At 43.7% G+C, this 18,557-nt stretch overlaps 1 protein-coding gene across 2 annotated transcripts in view; it reads right to left on the bottom strand.

The window, feature by feature from the left end:
* The window catches only part of AOAH (acyloxyacyl hydrolase), a 196,671-nt gene that overhangs the window by 80,741 nt on the left and 97,373 nt on the right, over positions 1 to 18,557 (bottom strand). For both annotated transcript variants that reach the window (XM_001102698.5, XM_077996935.1), the window contains exons 10-11: positions 17,797 to 17,845; positions 15,888 to 15,982 (exon numbers count right to left, since the gene is read on the bottom strand). In XM_001102698.5, coding sequence (XP_001102698.4) covers positions 15,888 to 15,982; positions 17,797 to 17,845 — 144 coding nt within the window. The remainder of the gene's footprint in view (positions 1 to 15,887; positions 15,983 to 17,796; positions 17,846 to 18,557) is intronic.

Here is an 18,557-nt window from a genome sequence, read left to right as displayed (position 1 = left end):
GGCCTGTCTGGCCTGACACATCCCGGGGAAAGGCCCCCAGGGAGATGGCACACACCACTGCTCTGGAGGTCTGTCTTCCAGTGGGGCCTGGCAGATGAAGTTCTGGGAGAATGTAGACAGGATACATCATCTGGTTTCTGCCTCTGTCATCTCAGGCTTAACTGGATTAGGTAGCACAGTTCTCATAAACTAAGGATTTAATATAGACAACTTCAAGAAAGTAATTTAACTCTGTGCATTTGATTTGTAAACCATATAATCTCCCTTGCAGTGAGATGAGTCTCATATTGAGGGAAAGTCCCTGTGGCCCTATGATTCATTACACACACAGAGGCACACAGAGGAAAACAGGGGTGGAGAGAGGGGGAAGGGGAAGGGGAGGGGAGAGGGAGAAACATCAGGCACCAGACTGTGCTGGGCACTCTGTTGGACATCATCCCAGGCAGCCGTGGGCTCCTTCTTCATGGGACTCACCGTTCTAGAGAGGCACAGACAATCAACACTTCCCATCTGGGTAACCTAGAACTCTTTCCTTAACCCTTCTGTGCTTCAGTTTCATTACCAATAAAAATAACTTAATAATAGTACCTATCTCATTGGGTGGTTGAGAGAATTAAAAAAGATAATCTATGCATGACATTTAGACTTGTAAGAACTCAATAAAAGTTGGTTGTTAGTCGTATTAAGGGCAGTCCAGAGTACTGTGTCAGTACATAGAAGGGACATCTGTCCCACATCTGGGGCTTTCAAGAAAGGAATCTTGAAGGAAGATTCCTTATCTAATGTGTGAGTCCTGGAAGGCTAGGAAGAGAGAATCAAGCACAGAGGGGCCAGGGGGAAATAGTTCCAGCATTGCTAACACCGCATGCAAAACCCCAGGGCTAAATTCATCATGTCATGTCCAAAGGAGACCAACAAACACCAAGCATTGCAGTTATACATTTTCATGTAACAGGTAGCCCCCAAATTTAGTGACTTAAAATATACTACACACCAGCAGACCAGCAGCAATAACTGCTCAGCACCTGGTACGATGCTTATTTGATGTACATTCAACTTCAGTGAAATAAGTCATTTTCAGGGAAAAAGTAGAGTGTTTCCTCTTCGACCCTCTGCCAGTCCAAAAGCTTATGGGGGCAGTGAATAAACAATCAAATAAAAAATTCTAGCAGCATATGACACGTAAATACAAAGAGGACAAAATGGCAAATAATACTCCATGTTTCATCATTTTGCTTGAATGTAGCTCTTTTTATTTATTTATTTTTACCTTGTCAGCTCCTCTTAGTTTCTTTCCTTTCCTTTTCTATTATTTATTACTTAAGCTCTAACTCTATGATTTATTTATTCAATGAATGAGTCGAGGGATGCATTTCTCTCACTGCCGCATACCAAATGAGAACGCATTGTACAGTTAAACTCTTTCTACTGAATTCCCTTCCTTCCATTGTTTTTTCCCCCCCAGGGTGATTGAATAACTTTTTTTAGATTCATAAAAGCAAGAAAACAAGAGTATAAAATATCCTCTTCATATACAGAGATAATCACAAATCAATTCTTTTCTAAGGCCATTGAAACAAACAGAAAAAACAAATTCCTCCAAGGGCCAGAAATGAGCACGAAGAGGTACACATCCTCGAAGCTGATTCTTCTAATACCTTTGATTCTGTAAAAGTTTAGTCATTTCTAAAACAGCCAGACTGCAATTTGTCTGGGATGTGGGTAGTTTTTCTTTTTGGGGGGTAATAACTGGAATTTGATACCGGAAGTCCAAGGTCAAGTTAGAGGGGAAAGTGGAGAAGAGCTCACTGGGGCCACCTGCTCACCAGGACTGACCTGGGCTCTTGTTCCCCATGACTGTGATCATAAATGACGATCTCATTTTCTTTCTCTCCTCTCTTTCACTTTATACCAAGAGGCGGTCCCAAAACCTTGCCATTCCACCCCTCTGGGCATACACATCTGCTGGCCCCGGGTGACTGCAGCAACCTCTGGCCAGGGGCCCTGCCTCCTCACTGTCTTCCTACATCTTCAGTAGTGTTTCCCAGAGTCTCATAGGGAGCTTCTTTGAAGTACAGATCCTGATTGGGTAGGTTTGTGGTGGGGCCCTAGAATCTCATTTTGAATAAGTGCCCTACATGACTGCAATGACTGGCCACGAAGGGAAACCCTAATCTGCAGGCTTCTGTAGCTATTCAATGTCATCCTCCACCACAAGGAATCTCCATGTCCCCAACCTCTCCTGACAGCCCTCCTCTCCTACCCCCCTCAACAACCTGGGTCCCCCTGAACCTACCCCTACCACCTCAGACCTCCAGGTCTCTCCACAAGCTCTTCCTCCAGCTCCACTGTCTTGACTGCTCAGTTGCTAATCAACAGCCAAGAGTTGGCTACATCTGGACTTCCTCTCAGAGCCTTCCTCACCTGCCCTGGCCTTTCTCTCTTAGGCATCCTCTTCTAGGTCTCATGGTAGCTTGTGCATGCCTAGCTGATTGCACCTAACCCTCTAGCACTAGGGCAGGGGCTGGCAAACTGTTTCTATAAAGGACTAGACAGTAAATATTTCAGGTTTGTAGGCTGTTTGGTCTGGTACGATGCTTATTCGATGCACATTCAACTTCAGTGAAATAAGTCATTTTCAGGGAAAAAGTAGAGCATTTCCTCTTTGACCCTCTGCTGGTCCAAGAGTCCAACCTCTGAGGTTTCTCTTTCTTTCTGTCGTGATTGCTCAGTTCTGCTGTTGTCATAGACAATATGTAAATGAATGGGCATCGCCGTGTTCCAGTGAAACTTAGTTTACAAAATCAGGGAGGGCAGCGTCTGGCCCAACAGCCATAGTTTTCTGACCTCTACTCTAGGATCCAACAGACTCAGTTTGTGTCTGGGCTCCATGTTTAACCTTTTGTCAGTTAGCTAAACTTGCTAAGTCTCAGTTTCTTTATCTATAAAATACATATAATAGTAGAGTCATTTCAGTATTGTCTTAGTCCCTTTCCTGCTATAGTCCATATTCTGCTATATTTTCTCAGTCCATAGTCTGCTATAGCAAGATACCTTATAGTGTAATTTATAAACATCAGAAATTTATTGTTCACAGTTCTGGAGACTGGGAAGTTCAAGATCAAGGTGTTGGCAAATCTGGGTCTGGTGAAGGCCTCTGCTTCGTAAATGGTGCCTTGTTGCTGCATTCTCACATGGGGGCAAGGGAGTTCTTTTACAAGAGCACCAATCCCAGCCATGAGGATGAAGCCCTGGAGACTTAATCCCTTCTCATTGGCCCCACCTCGTCATACTAACAGTGGGTATTTGTTCCAACATATGAATTTTGGGGGACACCAACATTCAGACCATTGCAAGTATTAAATAAGATAATGCTAAATAGGATACTTGGTATTTGGTAAGCACATGGTAATGTTTGCTTTATATTATTATTATTATTATTGTTAATTATTGTGAGCTTATTTATCTTCCCAGCTAGACTTTACATTTTCTGAAGCTGAGCTGGTACTTTTCACCTCCAGAGCCCCAGTTATCCACCTTTATCTATTTCTCTGTTTTTAATAATAGAACAGTGATAGTTGGGCATAGGGCTGCCCAGCCACGGACTGCAATTCTTAGTCTCTGTTGCAGCTTGGTGTGGCCATATGACTAAGTTCTGGACAATGGGGTATGAGAAAGAAGTGATATTTACCACCATCGTGCCAACTTCTCCCAAGGGATGTATGTGCCTTCACTTGGTCTTTTTTCTTCTCTCCAGGTGACAGGTGGCAGGATTAGGGGCAGCTACCTCGGACCCCAGGATGGAAGCTGCATGTTGAGGATGATCTAACTTTCCCCCAGCCCTGGACTGCTTCCCTCTGGATTACTACATAAAAGGAAACACTTTCATCTTAAGTCACCAAATCTGGGACTCTGTGACCACAGCTGAGCCCATATCCTGCCCTGTTAAGAAGAGCTGATGCATCTACTCATTCTTGTTGGCTCTGAAATACATGTTACCAACACGAGATCATGACCTCTTTGCTGCTTTCTGCTCTGCTTTCCTTTGAGCTCTTTAGCAGTCAGGCTTAGCGATGCTATCCTCAGTTTCTGCCTCTGGAATCTTTGGACTTTGTACTTCATGCATGCTTTTCCTTATATTCCTCCAGGATTGTGGTTTAGCTCATCACTCTGCCCAAACTCCAAACCATTTCCTTGAGTAGAAATTCTGTATGATTTCCCTAGGAAATTATGTAGAATCCAGTCTTGCCCCCTAGATATTTGACTAGAGCTGGGCTAGATAATCTCTGCTTACTCCCACTCCTTCTAAGGAATTGCATGGAAGGAATTAGTTGAAAAAAAATGAATGAACAGTGTATTACAATTAATTCCAACCACCCAACATTATTTTTAAATGATGGAATTTTCTCTTTCCATATCCCAATGAACTTGAGATTCTAGGTGTTTCCCCTGTGATGAGTAATTTCATGAGCTCCATTTGATGGGTAAGGAATGTGGGGGAGAGTGAAGCAGGTTACAGACATAATTAACCAGGGGGCAAGAGATTGTCCTCTAGTTGCAGCAGCAGGCTGGATAGCACAGGCATTGACGGACTCACACTGCCTTCTGATACAGAAGTATTTCATGTACTGGCAGAGCAGGTGTGTGGGCTGAGTAATTATAAATGCTTTTCAGAAATATGGAATTTAAAATAATTTCCTCTTGTAGTTTTCATAACGACTGGTTTTTGGCTTTTTACTTCTCTCAGAAGGCAGCAGGGCCAAGATGGTGGATGTTTTCAGAACAATGAACCTGGGAGTGCACCCTACATGGCTGGCAGGTGAGAGATCCGGATTCTCACCTTGAGTAGGGAGAGAAGGGCGTCGAGTTGATCAGAATTCAGGAACGGCCCGTCTGGCCTGTTCATGAACAGGGAAAGGAAACGGAAGAACATTCTGTCTCTTGTGGCCTGATTGCTACTGGAGAGCAGAATTCACCATGGTGAACACAACTCTCTTTTTCTGACAGAATCAATGAGAAGTAACTAGGATTGAGGTTTCTCTCCTCATTACCTAGCATCTTTAATCCGCTAGCCTGCAAGATGGCTGAGGCGCACAAGATGTAATTTTGTCCAGTTTTACTAAACAATAGCTTTACTTCGTCTTAAAATATAATAAGAAAGCACTATAATGCTTAGATATTTCTGGAGTCGACACGAAGGTAACTCAGATAGAATTTCCATATTTTGTATGCATCATGAAAATCTTCCTCTGTGCTTAAGGGAGGCTTTATGTGCAGTGATAAATCCAGAGAGCAGGAAGCAGGGCGGGTGAGTGAGAGTAGGGTGAGAGCTTCGATACTGCCTGTGCTGTTTGTGGGTTAATAAAGAGTAGCCAAACCTGATATACAAAATCATCTCAACGGGAGAAATGAAGTGCATATAAGTTTGAGAGATGGAGCCACTTTGCTCTCTAGTGAATATGCATTTTCAGCAGCTAGATTAAGGATTCATTTTGTCCTTGACACAGCACGAAATTCAATCTCCGTCTACTTACCCTACAGACAACAGCCTGCCAGGGGTCGTGCAAAGATTTTATAATAGGATCGGCAACAGCCTTAGCTAGCAAAATAAACATTTGGGAAATTGTATTTCAGAATCGCTTTTCTCTCATCACCCCCTCCCCCAGCCCATCATGCAATTCTGATTCAGTGAAATGCAGCATTTAATATTTTGGAAATAATTTTTGAACAGATGGGGGAAGAGGCAGGAGGGCAGCATCCCTTGCTGGCCTCAATGATCTTTCCACCTCCTCTTCTTTTTCAACAAACAACTCAAGCAGCGATTGTTTTTTCCCTTGAAAGAAAAAAAGAAAAAAAACAAAACCAGCACGAAAGTGTTTTTGGATTTGCTCTTCGTCTTCCTTTGACATCTTTCTAAGTTGAGGTCTTTCTTGTGGTTTGAGTAGGTCGATTTGAACCTGACTACTGAGGTTTAGATATTTCAGAGAGAAGCTCAGGTTGTTTAAGGAGAAAGGGAGCAGACAGGTCGGAATGAGACTCAGAACCCTTTGTGTCTGTGGAACCATGAGAGAGAGTCTTCATACTGTCTTTATTGAACTACAAATATCTTTCCAGATGAATACACTCCTAATCTAATTAGCTGTAAACAGGACTCCTGGGTGCCCCACTACTTAAGCAGAGGATGGCAAGAGCAGGAGAGAAGAGGGGCCACTGCACGGAGAATGCCCGACAGTGGATTCCTTTTCAGCGGATACAGCTGGGATGGGGTCATGTACACACAGACGTGTTTTCTGCCTTATAGGGAGACAAAGGCAAAGAAGTATCAAGTAGCCTCATAGAAGGCACAAGGGCCCATTATAAAACAATACCCACTTGTTTTTCTATAGCATTTACTGCGCTTGCCAGACAATATGATCAGGTCCTCGGTGCAGCAAAGGAATGGAACGAAACATGTCTGGGCTCCCTGAAGGGTCTTGATTTGTAACATGCATTCCTATCATCAGACCCCAAGGGAGACTCCTGCTGGAGTTTGAGGTCTTTCGCTGGCACATGAGACAGGCAGGACCACAGGGTGCTATGAGACAACTCCTTCCTTTTTCCCACTGCCCACTCATCTGTGGTGCTAATTCATCCCTTGCCCTGGAAGAAAATCCAGACCAGCCCAATTATGCCTGTGCTCATGCTCAGATAACATATACTCTTCTGGTTATATTCAATTCCATTTCAGAAAAGAAAAATGTTCAGTCTTCACAATTTTAAGTAAAACTTCTTGCTCCCTGTCAACCCTGGACTTGAGACTGGCCATCTGTACTCAGCATTGGGAATGTGGTCCACTTTCTTTGTCGACTTGGCTAGATTTTCCTTCCACTTGCTGGCTGAGGCTTGCGGTGGAGGGAGAAGAGGTACAGTCAGATGTGATTGCCTCTAGCTGGGCAGATATCCAAAGCTGACTTTCTACAATGAGGGCTGTCGTGGGGCTCTTGAGAGGCACTGTGGAGAACGGGTGACTGAACTTGCCATGGTAGAGTGAGTGCATTCTCTGCACCCCACTCGTCACTTAAGTTTGCTGCTTCAGCCCTGCTCTGCTGGAGGTTAAGCCCTGTGAAGTCACCTTGCCCCTGCAGGCCATCCTCTGCAGGATGTCTAGTGGCCCAGGCTAGCTCTCCCTTCCTGGGGCTCATGTCCTCGTCCAGGGCCCATGCTCTTTCTGTCCTGCTGCCTCGGTCATTGCTCTTACATTCCCCATGGGAGTGTCCAACACCAGTCCTCTTGGGGTTAGTCTCTGCAGACCCCTATCCAGTTCTCTTAGTGGCATCTTTACGGTGCAGGGGAAGCACACCCACCTTACCCCACAGGGAGAGCTGAGCCCCACTGTCCCTCTGACACCGGCCATTCCCAGCCTCAACTCTTCTGGACCTTTGACTCTGGAGATAAGCGACAGGTTGTGGAATTGGCTTCACTCCCTTCCTTTGCCGGTTCTGTGGACATGGTCTCATCTTTCACTTGGAAGAAATATGATGGTGGGAAGGTGGGAATAATTTGTCCACATTGGCTAAAATGTAGGTAGAAATAAATAGTCCAATTTTTAACATCCTGTTACAGAAATGATTCCCAATTTCTGACAAGATAGTCATCATTATTTATACTTTACAGATGAGGAAACTAAAGCTCAGAGTAAAGAAGTGAATGTAGGTGGCTCAGCCAGGATTTGAACCCTAGTCTGTTTGAGTCAATGTCTGAGATTATTCTGCATGTAAGTTAGGGGCTTGAGATTCTCCACTGGGCACTGTCATGACTATGGAGTCAGCTTACGTGATTCTCCTTCCATCAGTAGGGTGGCCAGACATAGACATCTAGTCTTGTCTGAGCCAGTCCAGGTTAATGCCTGTTGTCATGGCATAATTATGGTAGCGATCCCTCTTCTCTCAAAGTGTCCAGTTTGGACAATAAATTATATTCTCACCATAACTATTAATATTAGGAGCTGGTCGGGGGGGGGTCTGGTACAAAGGGACAAAAAGCACCAGAAGTTTCCTAGCAGGGATGGCTCTTTAGTAGTCTCCAAAGGCTGGCTGAGACTCTGTGGGAAGACCTGCAATTGGCAATGAGCTCTAGGCAGTCTCCCCCAGATGCAGGGATGCCGGGGGACAGCCCAAGGTCAACCCCAACCCGAAGAACCATCTGGTTGGGATAGGGTGATGTCTTGAGGAACCCTCATCAAGTATACAGGATGGGAAGGGTGCATCATCCACTGTTGAATCCAGACAGCTTCTGAGTTTGTCCATCTTGTTTCTTCCCCTCTGTACTTTTCCAGCTTAGCACACTTTCACTAGAATTACAACTAGAATTTTCCTAGCTGCTCTTGCTGCCTGATTCGCCTCTCTCCCCTTCAACCAAATAATTCCATCCTGCCCACTGAAATCAGAGTAAATGTTCTAGAATTCAAATCTGCCCCTTTCTCAGTTTAAAACCCTTCAATGGCTCCTGCTTGTCTTCAGGATAAACTCCAGGCCCTTTGAGATCCGCCTCCCATGCACTTCTCTAGGCTCTTGTCTCACCTGGTGCTGGATGAGCTTCAGTTCAGCTGCACCGAGCTCCTTCTCAGAAGGCTGGACTCTCTTGCTTTCGAGCCTTTGCCTGTGCTCTTTCCTCTGCTAGGGCACTCCTTCCTATGTTGGCTGGGACCCAACTACCTCCAGCTCTGTTCCTCTGCTTTGAACACAGCGTCTCTCCCTTCAGGCAGCCTTTCCTCCAGTTTGCGGGGCAGCGTGTGCACACTACAGCACTGATGGCTCTAGAGCTGCCACTTGCTCGTCTGCATTGCCCCATGGGGTTTTAAGCTCTATGGGCACCAGGGATCTTTCCATCCTTTTCCCCGTTGTCATCAGTCCCATCACAGGGCTTGGCACGTAGTAGACCTGGCTAGCATTTGTTGAATTAATTGACACATGAACAGTGCTATGCTGCTGGGCCTGGAGAGATGTGACTCTAGAATTTTTACCTAAGTTAGAACTGATATTTTGTTTACACTTGCCACAAGCCTGAAAAACCAGACAATGGAAACACGAGGTGTCTGAGCTCAACACACCTCATGGATATTGGCTAAGCCTGGTATTCTTACCTAGGCTGACTCCTTGCACAAATGAAGAGATTCTGTAGATAATAGTGTCTAAAAGTTGGAAGTTTTTTTTTTTTTTTTTTTTAAAAGGACAATGCTCCATAATAGCAAAATAAATAAATAAAATTAAATTAAAAAAAAGAATCAGTTTGGCCGGGCGCGGTGGCTCAAGCCTGTAATCCCAGCACTTTGGGAGGCCGAGACGGGCGGATCACGAGGTCAGGAGATCGAGACCATCCTGGCTAACACAGTGAAACCCCGTCTCTACTAAAAAATACAAAAAACTAGCCGGGCGAGGTGGCGGGCGCCTGTAGTCCCAGCTACTCGGGAGGCTGAGGCAGGAGAATGGCGTGAACCCGGGAGACGGAGCTTGCAGTGAGCCGAGATCCGGCCACTGCACTCCAGCCTGGGCGACAGAGTGAGACTCCGTCTCCAGAAAAAAAAAAAAAAAAAAAAAAAAAAAGAATCAGTTTAACATCCTGCTATAGGTGAGTGGTTTAGTAGATTATTGCATGGCCCCTGAAAAGGACATTATGGAACAGCAATAAATATAATGAGTATAAAAACAAAGTCGTAATGAGGAAGATACCTATGAATTGATTGAATAAAAAGAGAACTGCCAACTGCAAACTTGCTCTTCTTGTACAGCATGATGTGTGTATATATAATACACATATATACATATATGCACATGGGGCGGAGTGCTGGAAAGAGTGCAAAAATACTGTGAAAAATTTAAGATGGTGGGGTTATTTTTTACTTCTTAAAATTGGCTCTATTATTGGCATTTTAACTTTTTTAAAAAAATAAAAAGGATATTAAAAGAATATTTCAAAACAAGCCTGATACTCCAAAATGTTAAGGTGACTCTCTGGGTGGTAGTATTAAGGAGGAATTTTAACAATTTCCAAATAATTTCTGTATTTTCACATTTTTCTCAGTCATATATTTAACATATGTAATTAGATAAAAACAATAAAGCATATTTACTCTCTTCCTTCTCCCACTCTGGGCAGTCATGCCTCCTTCCCCATTAGCTTGATTGTGGTCACGTGACCGGCTTTGGCTGTTGGGTTGATGGTGGACAGGGCACGGATTGCCTTCTTGCACTTTGACATCACCATGACAAGCAGACGCTCTGGATAGATTGCCCAGCCAATAAAAATGAGAGACACGTGGCACACACCTGGGCCCAACCTGAAGCTTTGCGCCAAGACCAACATAGCTCAGTTGAAAACTGCTGATCCCAGACCACCCCTGGATGCACGGGTGAGAAGAAATGATGATTGTTTTAAGTCACTGGAAATTTGGAGTGGTTGGTGGTTATCATTTCGGCAATAACTTGGGGATAAAGCTTCATGTTCAGTATCAACATCCTAAGCAAAATAGATATCTTATTCTTGTCCTGCCTCCTTTTCTTACCAAGTGGCCAGGCTGAGAGTTGCTGGGTCAATTTTTAGCTTGGAGAGGAATGTTAATCTAGAGAGATTTTAATAACCCCAGAACACCAGGGGCTTAAAACAGGTGACAACATGACACTAAAACTGTAGTGTTGTTCCTCCTACCCATAGCATTATTACCATATTGATAAGACTGGTGAATTCCAATTATCGGTTATGCCTGATTTGGGTTTCTCATCAGCCTATTCTCATAAGCATTTCTCAAAACAATTTACTGCCAAAACGTGGGAGTGGGGAGTGACCCAAACCGTTACCAACAAATGCTGCTCGACAGCACTTGAATCAGTTCATTGCTGCAAACAGCAGATGAAAACTATTACAATCTAAATTTTACTTGTTAAGTCTCTAGGATAGGGCCAGCTGCTGGGCTTGCTGGAGTGATTTTCTTAAAATGTCTGCTGGGTGGGCCCCTCTTTTTCCTGGAGAATCAGCACACTGCAGAGTGAGCCACTGTCCTCCTGGAGAGTGTGGGCCCCAGGTTATGAAGAGAGGCACTCCTTTCCTCAGCCTCTGAGGCCAGGTGCAGGAACAGGGAGGACAAGTACAAGGATTTCAGGCAGCCTCATTAACGATCACCACTGCACTGCCAGAGCCAGGTGTCAATCTACTTTGTCTGGTTGGAATTCAACATACGGGTCCACAACATTTTCATAGCCCTTAGGCTCATTGAAGCACATGGCCTTTCCTGACACTGTTACTATCATCATTTACAGAGTCTCTGGTTAAGCAGCTTGTTCAGGATTATGCTGACAGGCAGTAATTCCACCACCTGTTAGTTGTGTGACCTTGGGCAGTCCACTCAATCTCTCTGAGAATCTGTAAAGCGAGGCTGTGTTGTAGAAACACCTACCTCAGAGGGCTTTTGCAAAGATTAAATTAAAAAAATGCATTGATTTTCCTTAACTGGTTTCCTTAGCTATTGCCTAAAACAAAACCAAAACAAATAGAACAAACAAATCTCCAAAATTTTGAATCACAATATTTGGTACATACAAATTCAATGAAGAAAAATGAGAAAAAAAAAAAGTGACCTATAATTCCACCATCCAAAGATAGCCAGTGGTAGGTAACATGCAGACCTACAACTTTCCAATTATTTTTTTGTTTGCACACAGACACACATATATTCACAAAATTGGCGCATACATACTATTTTGTAACCTGCTTTTGTTGCTTAACCAATTATCATAGACATATTTCTTGCCAATAAATGTCTATTAATATGTGTATTAACTGGTTGCACAAAATTTCACTGTACAAATGTAGTATATTTTTACATCCCCTATTTTTTGATTTTTAGTTTCTTTCCTCAGTTTTGCTCTTATAAATAAATACTTCTGTGATGAATATTCCTGTACATATATTCTTGAGCAGATAATTGATCATTTTAAAAGTAAATTTGCAGATGTGAAATTACAGATGTGAAATTTGCAGATGTGAAATTTTTAGTTAAAAATCACAAATATTTTAATGTTGCCTTATACATGTTGCCAAATTGCCTTTCAGAGAAGTTCTAGTAACTTCATCTCTTTTTGGTGAATTAACATGCCTGTTTCACCATATTTTTGCTAAAACTGGGTCTTTATCACCTTTATCTTTGTTTGTTTGACAATGATAAATGAATTGCATTGTTATCTTAATTTATGTTTCTTACTGCTGAAAATGAAACTTTTATATCTACTGGTTATGTTCTTGATCATTAAAAATTAGATTTTTTTCTTATTGCTATGTAGAAACTCTGTTAATTAGAGGATTTAAATCTTGCCTTATATTTTGTAAGTATTCTAGCTTTACATTTGTCTTTTAATTTTGTGAATCTTTTTGACTTTGTACACATTTGAAAATTGTATGTAATTATATCTAGTTTTTTTGTGTGCTTCCTTTTGCAATATCATGCTTAGAGAGACTGGAGTATTTCTTAAAATATTTTTTTTCCGGGAAGGCATATGTCTTGTATGTTTTCTAAGTCTTCGAATGACTGAGAATAAGCTTCTGTAGTCCTCATGTGAGAACAATAGCTTGGTATAGAGCACTTTCGACACAATTTTTCCTTCTTAAAATTCTGTAGAGAGGCTGTTCCGCTGTTTCCTGAAATTTAGTGTTGAGAGATAAGTCTGATGCCAGATGGGTTTTCCCTCCTAGTATGCTCCCCGGTTGTTGGTTTGTTGGGCAGGATGATTCCAAGAGTTTTCTTTATCCTCAGAATAAATAAGGAAAAGCAGGGAACACAGAGTCTATTTTATACCCTGGCCTGGCACGCTGTGGGGGTTGTGGGCTGAAGACAGATTTCCCCAACTCAAGAAAATTATCTTGCATTACTTATTTAGTCACAGCTTCCTCTCTGCCTGATGTCTTTTCTTTTTCTGCAGTTTCTATTCAATTGCCAGGACCGTTCCTGCATACCTCTCCTCTTTCCGTCTTGATTTTCACATCTAGCCTTTCTCCTGAGTCCCAGAATTTCCCCAGCTGCCTGACCGCTTTGCTCTCCTGTTTTCTGCACCATCCAACTTGCAAGTCAGTATTGCCGCTGCATTTTTAGATCAGATAGTTGTTTCACCTCAAGGCAGTCTTCCCTGATTTCCGAGTTCTTCTTTTTCATGTGTGCAATTTCCTCTCAATTATTGTTGAGAACCTGAATTTAACATTTTACAAAATGTCACTCTCTTTCCTCCCATAAACATTTTTCAAAAGAGCACTCTTCATTTGTGTTCCTGAGCAGTTTTTATGTATATCCAGATGTTTCCCCACTTGCTCATCTTTACAGAGGGAGGTCTATGCTTGCCCAGTAAAGCAAGCATACTTTACTGGGCAAGCATAGACCTCCCTCTGTAAAGATGAGCAAGTGGGGAAACCCCCATGAGCAAGTGGGGGCTTGGGAGAGGTTCAACCAGAGAGTGTTTGAGTTCATATTCAATTTCTTTAGGAAGAGGAAGTCAAAGAAAAAAAAATGATAGTTTCTGCAGGTTAATTTCTCTGGATCAGTTTCAGTTTTCTGGGAGAGGGAAGAGGGAAGCGCGTCCATAGATGGCTGTATGACAGGGCTTCCCCACTGTGCCCATGTCCCTTTCTCGAGGGCAGGGGCACCACTCCTTTCTCTAACGGACAGGGTGGCTCTTGGGACAAGTCTGTTGTGGCAATGCCCTCACATTTTTTATTGTGTTGTTTGATAGGGCCATCCAGAAGTAAAGGCTGAGAGTTGCTGTTCCCTGTGCACTGTGTCAGACCCGGGCAGGGCTTTATGTGTGTGCAACAGTGGGGCCCGTGAGGTCCTCTGCTTAGAAAGGGCCCTGCACTGGGTTTAATGCTGTGCTGTCCCATCTTGAACTTCTTAAAAATCTTATTTTTGAATTTGTGTTATGTGAGTGAAGTCCAATGGGCCAACTGAGTATGTGTGAGGGAGGGGATTGGAAACGGGGTCGACTCTGGATCCTGCCTCCTGCCATCTCTCAAGATGGATTCCTGGCCACTCACTCCCCAGCCTGTCTTCCCCTTCTTGCCCTGCAGCTGCTGGACCCTCCAACAAGGTGGCAACTAAATGGTGTCAATGGGGGAGGCCTGTGTTCCAATGTTGCCCTTTGGTCCTTTTGGGAATCTGGGCACAGGCAAGAGGAGGATTGGAGTTGGGCATGGTGGCAGCTGTCACCTGCCCCAGCCGGCAGTGCTGGCATCTGGTGGGCAGGGGAGGCAAACTCATTACCCATCCAAATAATTAGCATGTTCCTGCACAGAGGTTTGAAGACTCTTGGGGGTCAGTCACCTGACTGCTGTGGGTTGGGGAGACAGGCCCTGGGAAGGAGAGATTCCTGGCTTACCTGGGGACCTATGGAGCACTGGCAGGAGGAGAAACCCAGCAGCTCTCAGGCCTGAGTGTTTCAGGATGGAAGCCTCAGTGCCTGGGAGGGTCTGTACTTGCCCCAAGCATCTCCTGGCCCGAGGAAGTGTTCAGTCTGGTGACCCTGTGCTCCTGGGAAGCCTCTATTCCTCCTTCCAACCTTCCTGAGTCTGGCTTGCCTTTTCTGTCTTCTGGGCAGCTCAAAGCACCCTCCAGGGACAAGCTACTACATAAGAATTGTGTAATTTTAGTGATTCCACCAGCCTAGGAGTTCAGTGCTGTTACAGTGGCATGTAAAACTGGCATTGCATAATGTGACGATGAACATAACATTCATGCCAATAATTTAAAAATTTAATTTTTTTTTAGAATGACATTAAATAGTAAATAAGAAAATACCATGACATATTGAGGAAGACTGCCACAGAAAGAAAAGTGTTTATATTTTAGCAGCTTTAATGGAACTTTTGAACAAGTTTTGCTGAGGGCACCTGTACTTTTGTTTTGCACTGAGCCCTGCCAAGTATGTAGCTATCTCTAGGCACAGGTTTTGTTACATTTCCTTGTGATAACTTGTGGCCACAGGAAGCCCCAGCTGCAGGTGACCCATCTGACACCACTGTACCCCCTGCTTGGGTGTGTGGCATTCAGACTGCCCTTCCCTGCACCCTCTAGCTCCCACCCTTTGCCACACAATCTCCCCAGGTGTTTGCACAATTTGAGAGGAAGATAATGGCCCTCCTGATAATGCAGCAGGTGTGTGCTCAGGTGATGAACTGGTAATATACAAAGTTGCCATTATATGTCTACCCCATATTTAGGAGTCGTTCATCTGAGTAATGCATGCAAATCTCTCTTATAGTGCCTGATGCCTGATATAGAGTCAATAAATGTTGGTTTCCTTCCCTTTTCTTTGCCTTCTCTGAGTCTGTCATTGTTTGCAATTTTGCCTTGTGGCCCTCTTCTTCTTCTTCTTCTTCTTTTTTTTTAAATTAAAAAACCCTCCCAGACAGTCCCATCACTCTTTGGGAATGGATGGCGGGCTTGTCTGTCCCCTGACGCTTTCCACGGAGCACAGCAGAGGCTATCAGGAGCCGAGCAGCCTGCTCTGCCCAGAGCTTCTTGCTTGCTCAGATGTAAAACAAGCTGGACAGGCCCCAGAATGCCTCATCCTGACCTCCACAGGGAAGCCGGCCCGGTGGGCTTTGTCCTTTCTGTGCATTCTCCACCTTCTTGACTCCGCACTACTGCTTTCAGGGTTCCTGGCAGCAGCTGGGCTGAGGCTGGGGAAGTGAGTAGAAGGAACCTTTTGCCATTTGTCTAGGACTGAAATGACTGTGGATATGCCTTTCATGGCAGATTTTGCTAAAGAGGGAAATTTGCACCTGTGTGGAGTTGGCATCACATTTAGAGACAGCAAGGGGAAACGAAAACAAAGGCCAGCACATCTGGAATGATTACTGCCAAAATTACTTACCAAAGACATCTGCGATGCTGTGATCCATTCAGGAGAGATGTGAAAATGAGCCCCAGCTGAGTCTCCCAGCAAAATGATTCCCCTGGGCTGTGAACCTAAGCAGCACAATTTATTCACATTATTTATGCACTCGAGTAGTTTGGAGCCTCCAGACTGGGTAGTTACAAAAGCAGATACCCTTGTGTGTATTCCAGGCACCGAGCATTTTAACAGTAGTGCATTACTATTTTTTGCATGTTTGAGAGTGAGGGGCATAGCATTTTGGAGCCAAATGAGATTTCCAGGCCATTGGAGCTGCTAGCTAAGATGTAGAGATGCAGGTGTGTTTCCCAGCTTAGCATAAAACAAACTGCTGTACAACATCTTGAGTGAATGATGGACGAATAAGTGTATCAAAGCTTTATCTGAAAGCAGAAATATGCCCTAAATTTTGGTTCTGGAAACTGCTTTCTTGAAAAGACACTGATGTCCATTACAATTCACTTTAAGGGTTAATGATCTTATGGAGAAATTGTGATTTTTCAAGGATATTATGCCCTTAATCCATACAGGCAAAAACACTGGATAGACAATACTGGCTGATTAATGGAGAGATGGAGATAGAAAGGTCTGCATGCAGCCCTGTTTGTTTGGAGGTTCAGAATCACTTCATCTTACTCTGAGGCCCAACCACATGAATCATTCACCTGTGAACTCATTCTTCGAAATTCCTTAAAATCCTGACTCAGTTGATGCCTCCCAGAGGCAGAGAGAGGCGCCTCCTTTTTCCACTTCCAAACTCCTCAAGTCATGCAAGAGGACGGCCTAGCCTCACTGCAGTGACTCCCCAGCCTGGGCTTCATGGAAACCACTATCTGACCACACAAATGGGGACTGAGGAGGCCCAGGACATCGTGGAGGGCACAGGGAGCGTAGGGTGTAGGGGGAATCTAAGAGGCTTTGCACCAGGGTTTCACCTAGATCTGCATATATTTCATTCATTGGTTTAGTTGTTCATTCATTCTTTACTCATCCAACAAATATTCCTAAACTGCATAAATATGTAATGAGCCTTTACATTTTCTATTCCTCTTCCTGCCCTCTGAGGGCTTAAAGACAATTAGGCTTTAAGTTAATAGAAGGCAAAGACTATACACTTTTTGTCCAAGAAAACTCAGAACCAAGTATAGCCATTGGTTAGAATTGGAATCGTTGTTCAGAAAATACCTGTTGAATGAATGAATGAGGTGATTGTGAAAGTGGGGAGAGAAGCATTGCCTAAACATAAAACAGTGATGTTACCATCAAGTGTTGGCATCACCAGGAGCATATTTTCAGTCATGTATGGGGTGGTGAGGTTTCCCCAGTGGAACTGGTGGCCCAGATGTTTGTGCCATCTGGGCACTTAGAGCACAGATCTTTTGCCCAGCTATTTTTGGGAAGCCCTCATAGGTTATAGCCTGGCAGTCTCTCTCAAGTCATTCAGACATTCAGATACACATCTTTAGCCTAGTGGACAAAGAGACTCATCCCATCAGTAGAAGTCTGGGTGTCTGACCTTGTAGTGTAATTAAAGGGAAATGCAAAAGATTAAAAATGTCAGTTATGACTGCTGCTTATTTTCTTATTCGGAAAAGTGCTGGATTTCCATTGCTCTTTTATCCATTTTGCAACCTAATCCTCAAGTAAAAACATCAATTAAACAAATTGTTTTGCTTTTTTAAGATTCTGACCCCTTTCCTACTTTTCTGAACCTTTTAGATACTTTATTTTTTCTGATCTGTCATGAAAATAAATGTAAGTTGGTCAGCATAGAGTAAATCCTAGCATCGAGCACGTTCTGACTTAGGTGGTCTGCTCACTTCAGTTTGACTCAGACTAGAAAAGAATACTCTATTGTTATAACCACACTGACATCTGCAATTCTTACCTTCACAGAATTTCTTCTCATATGGAATGCCATCTTTTGGATCAATACCCTTTAAAAGAAAAATGATGCGATTAGCAGCTTGGTTTTAAATTTATGAGATACATATATTAAGCTCTCCTAAATGGCTTTAAAAGCACAGAGGCAAATGAGTAGACAAAACCCTTTAAAGTCTCTTAAGCCCCTATTTCAACATAGCAACGCCCTGTGTGAGTGAGTCGCGCTTGAGAGGAACTGAGGGTGGGACTAAAGAGAGAGCCAGACACTGTACCATTTCATTCAAGGAGATGCCGGGCAGGGTTCTGGGAGAGGTGCCTGGACCGGGGGTCTCACCCCTCAGAGCATAGAGGGCCGACTGAGTGACTGGGACACAGGGTCTGGGTGGATTCCACAGTCTCTGAGCTGGAGGTCTAAGTGTCCTGACATCTTCAGTACCTAAGATTGATGCTTCTAAAGAAGCAATTCTCAAGGGATCCATTTTGCACATTCCTTTACCCCCTGAGGACATTGGCAATGTCTGGAGACATTTTTCGCTGGGGGTGCTACTGGCACCTAGTGAATAGAGGTCAGAGATACTGCTAAATATCCTACAGTTTGCAAGACAGCTCCAACAACAAAGAATTATCCAACCCAAACATCAATAGTGCCCAAATTAAGAAACCTGGAAGTAATACTGGGCCTGTGAATGGGACTGAATTGGCACAGTTGGCATATCCTAAAACCTAAAGGTAAAGCTACCCATTTGTGGAGCTGCTAGTCCTTGG

This window comes from Macaca mulatta, chromosome 3 (genome assembly GCF_049350105.2).
Source record: "Macaca mulatta isolate MMU2019108-1 chromosome 3, T2T-MMU8v2.0, whole genome shotgun sequence".
In the NCBI taxonomy this organism is placed as follows: domain Eukaryota; kingdom Metazoa; phylum Chordata; class Mammalia; order Primates; family Cercopithecidae; genus Macaca; species Macaca mulatta.
The sequence above is the reverse complement of the archived record's forward strand: the minus strand, read 5'-3'. Positions and strand labels throughout refer to the sequence as shown.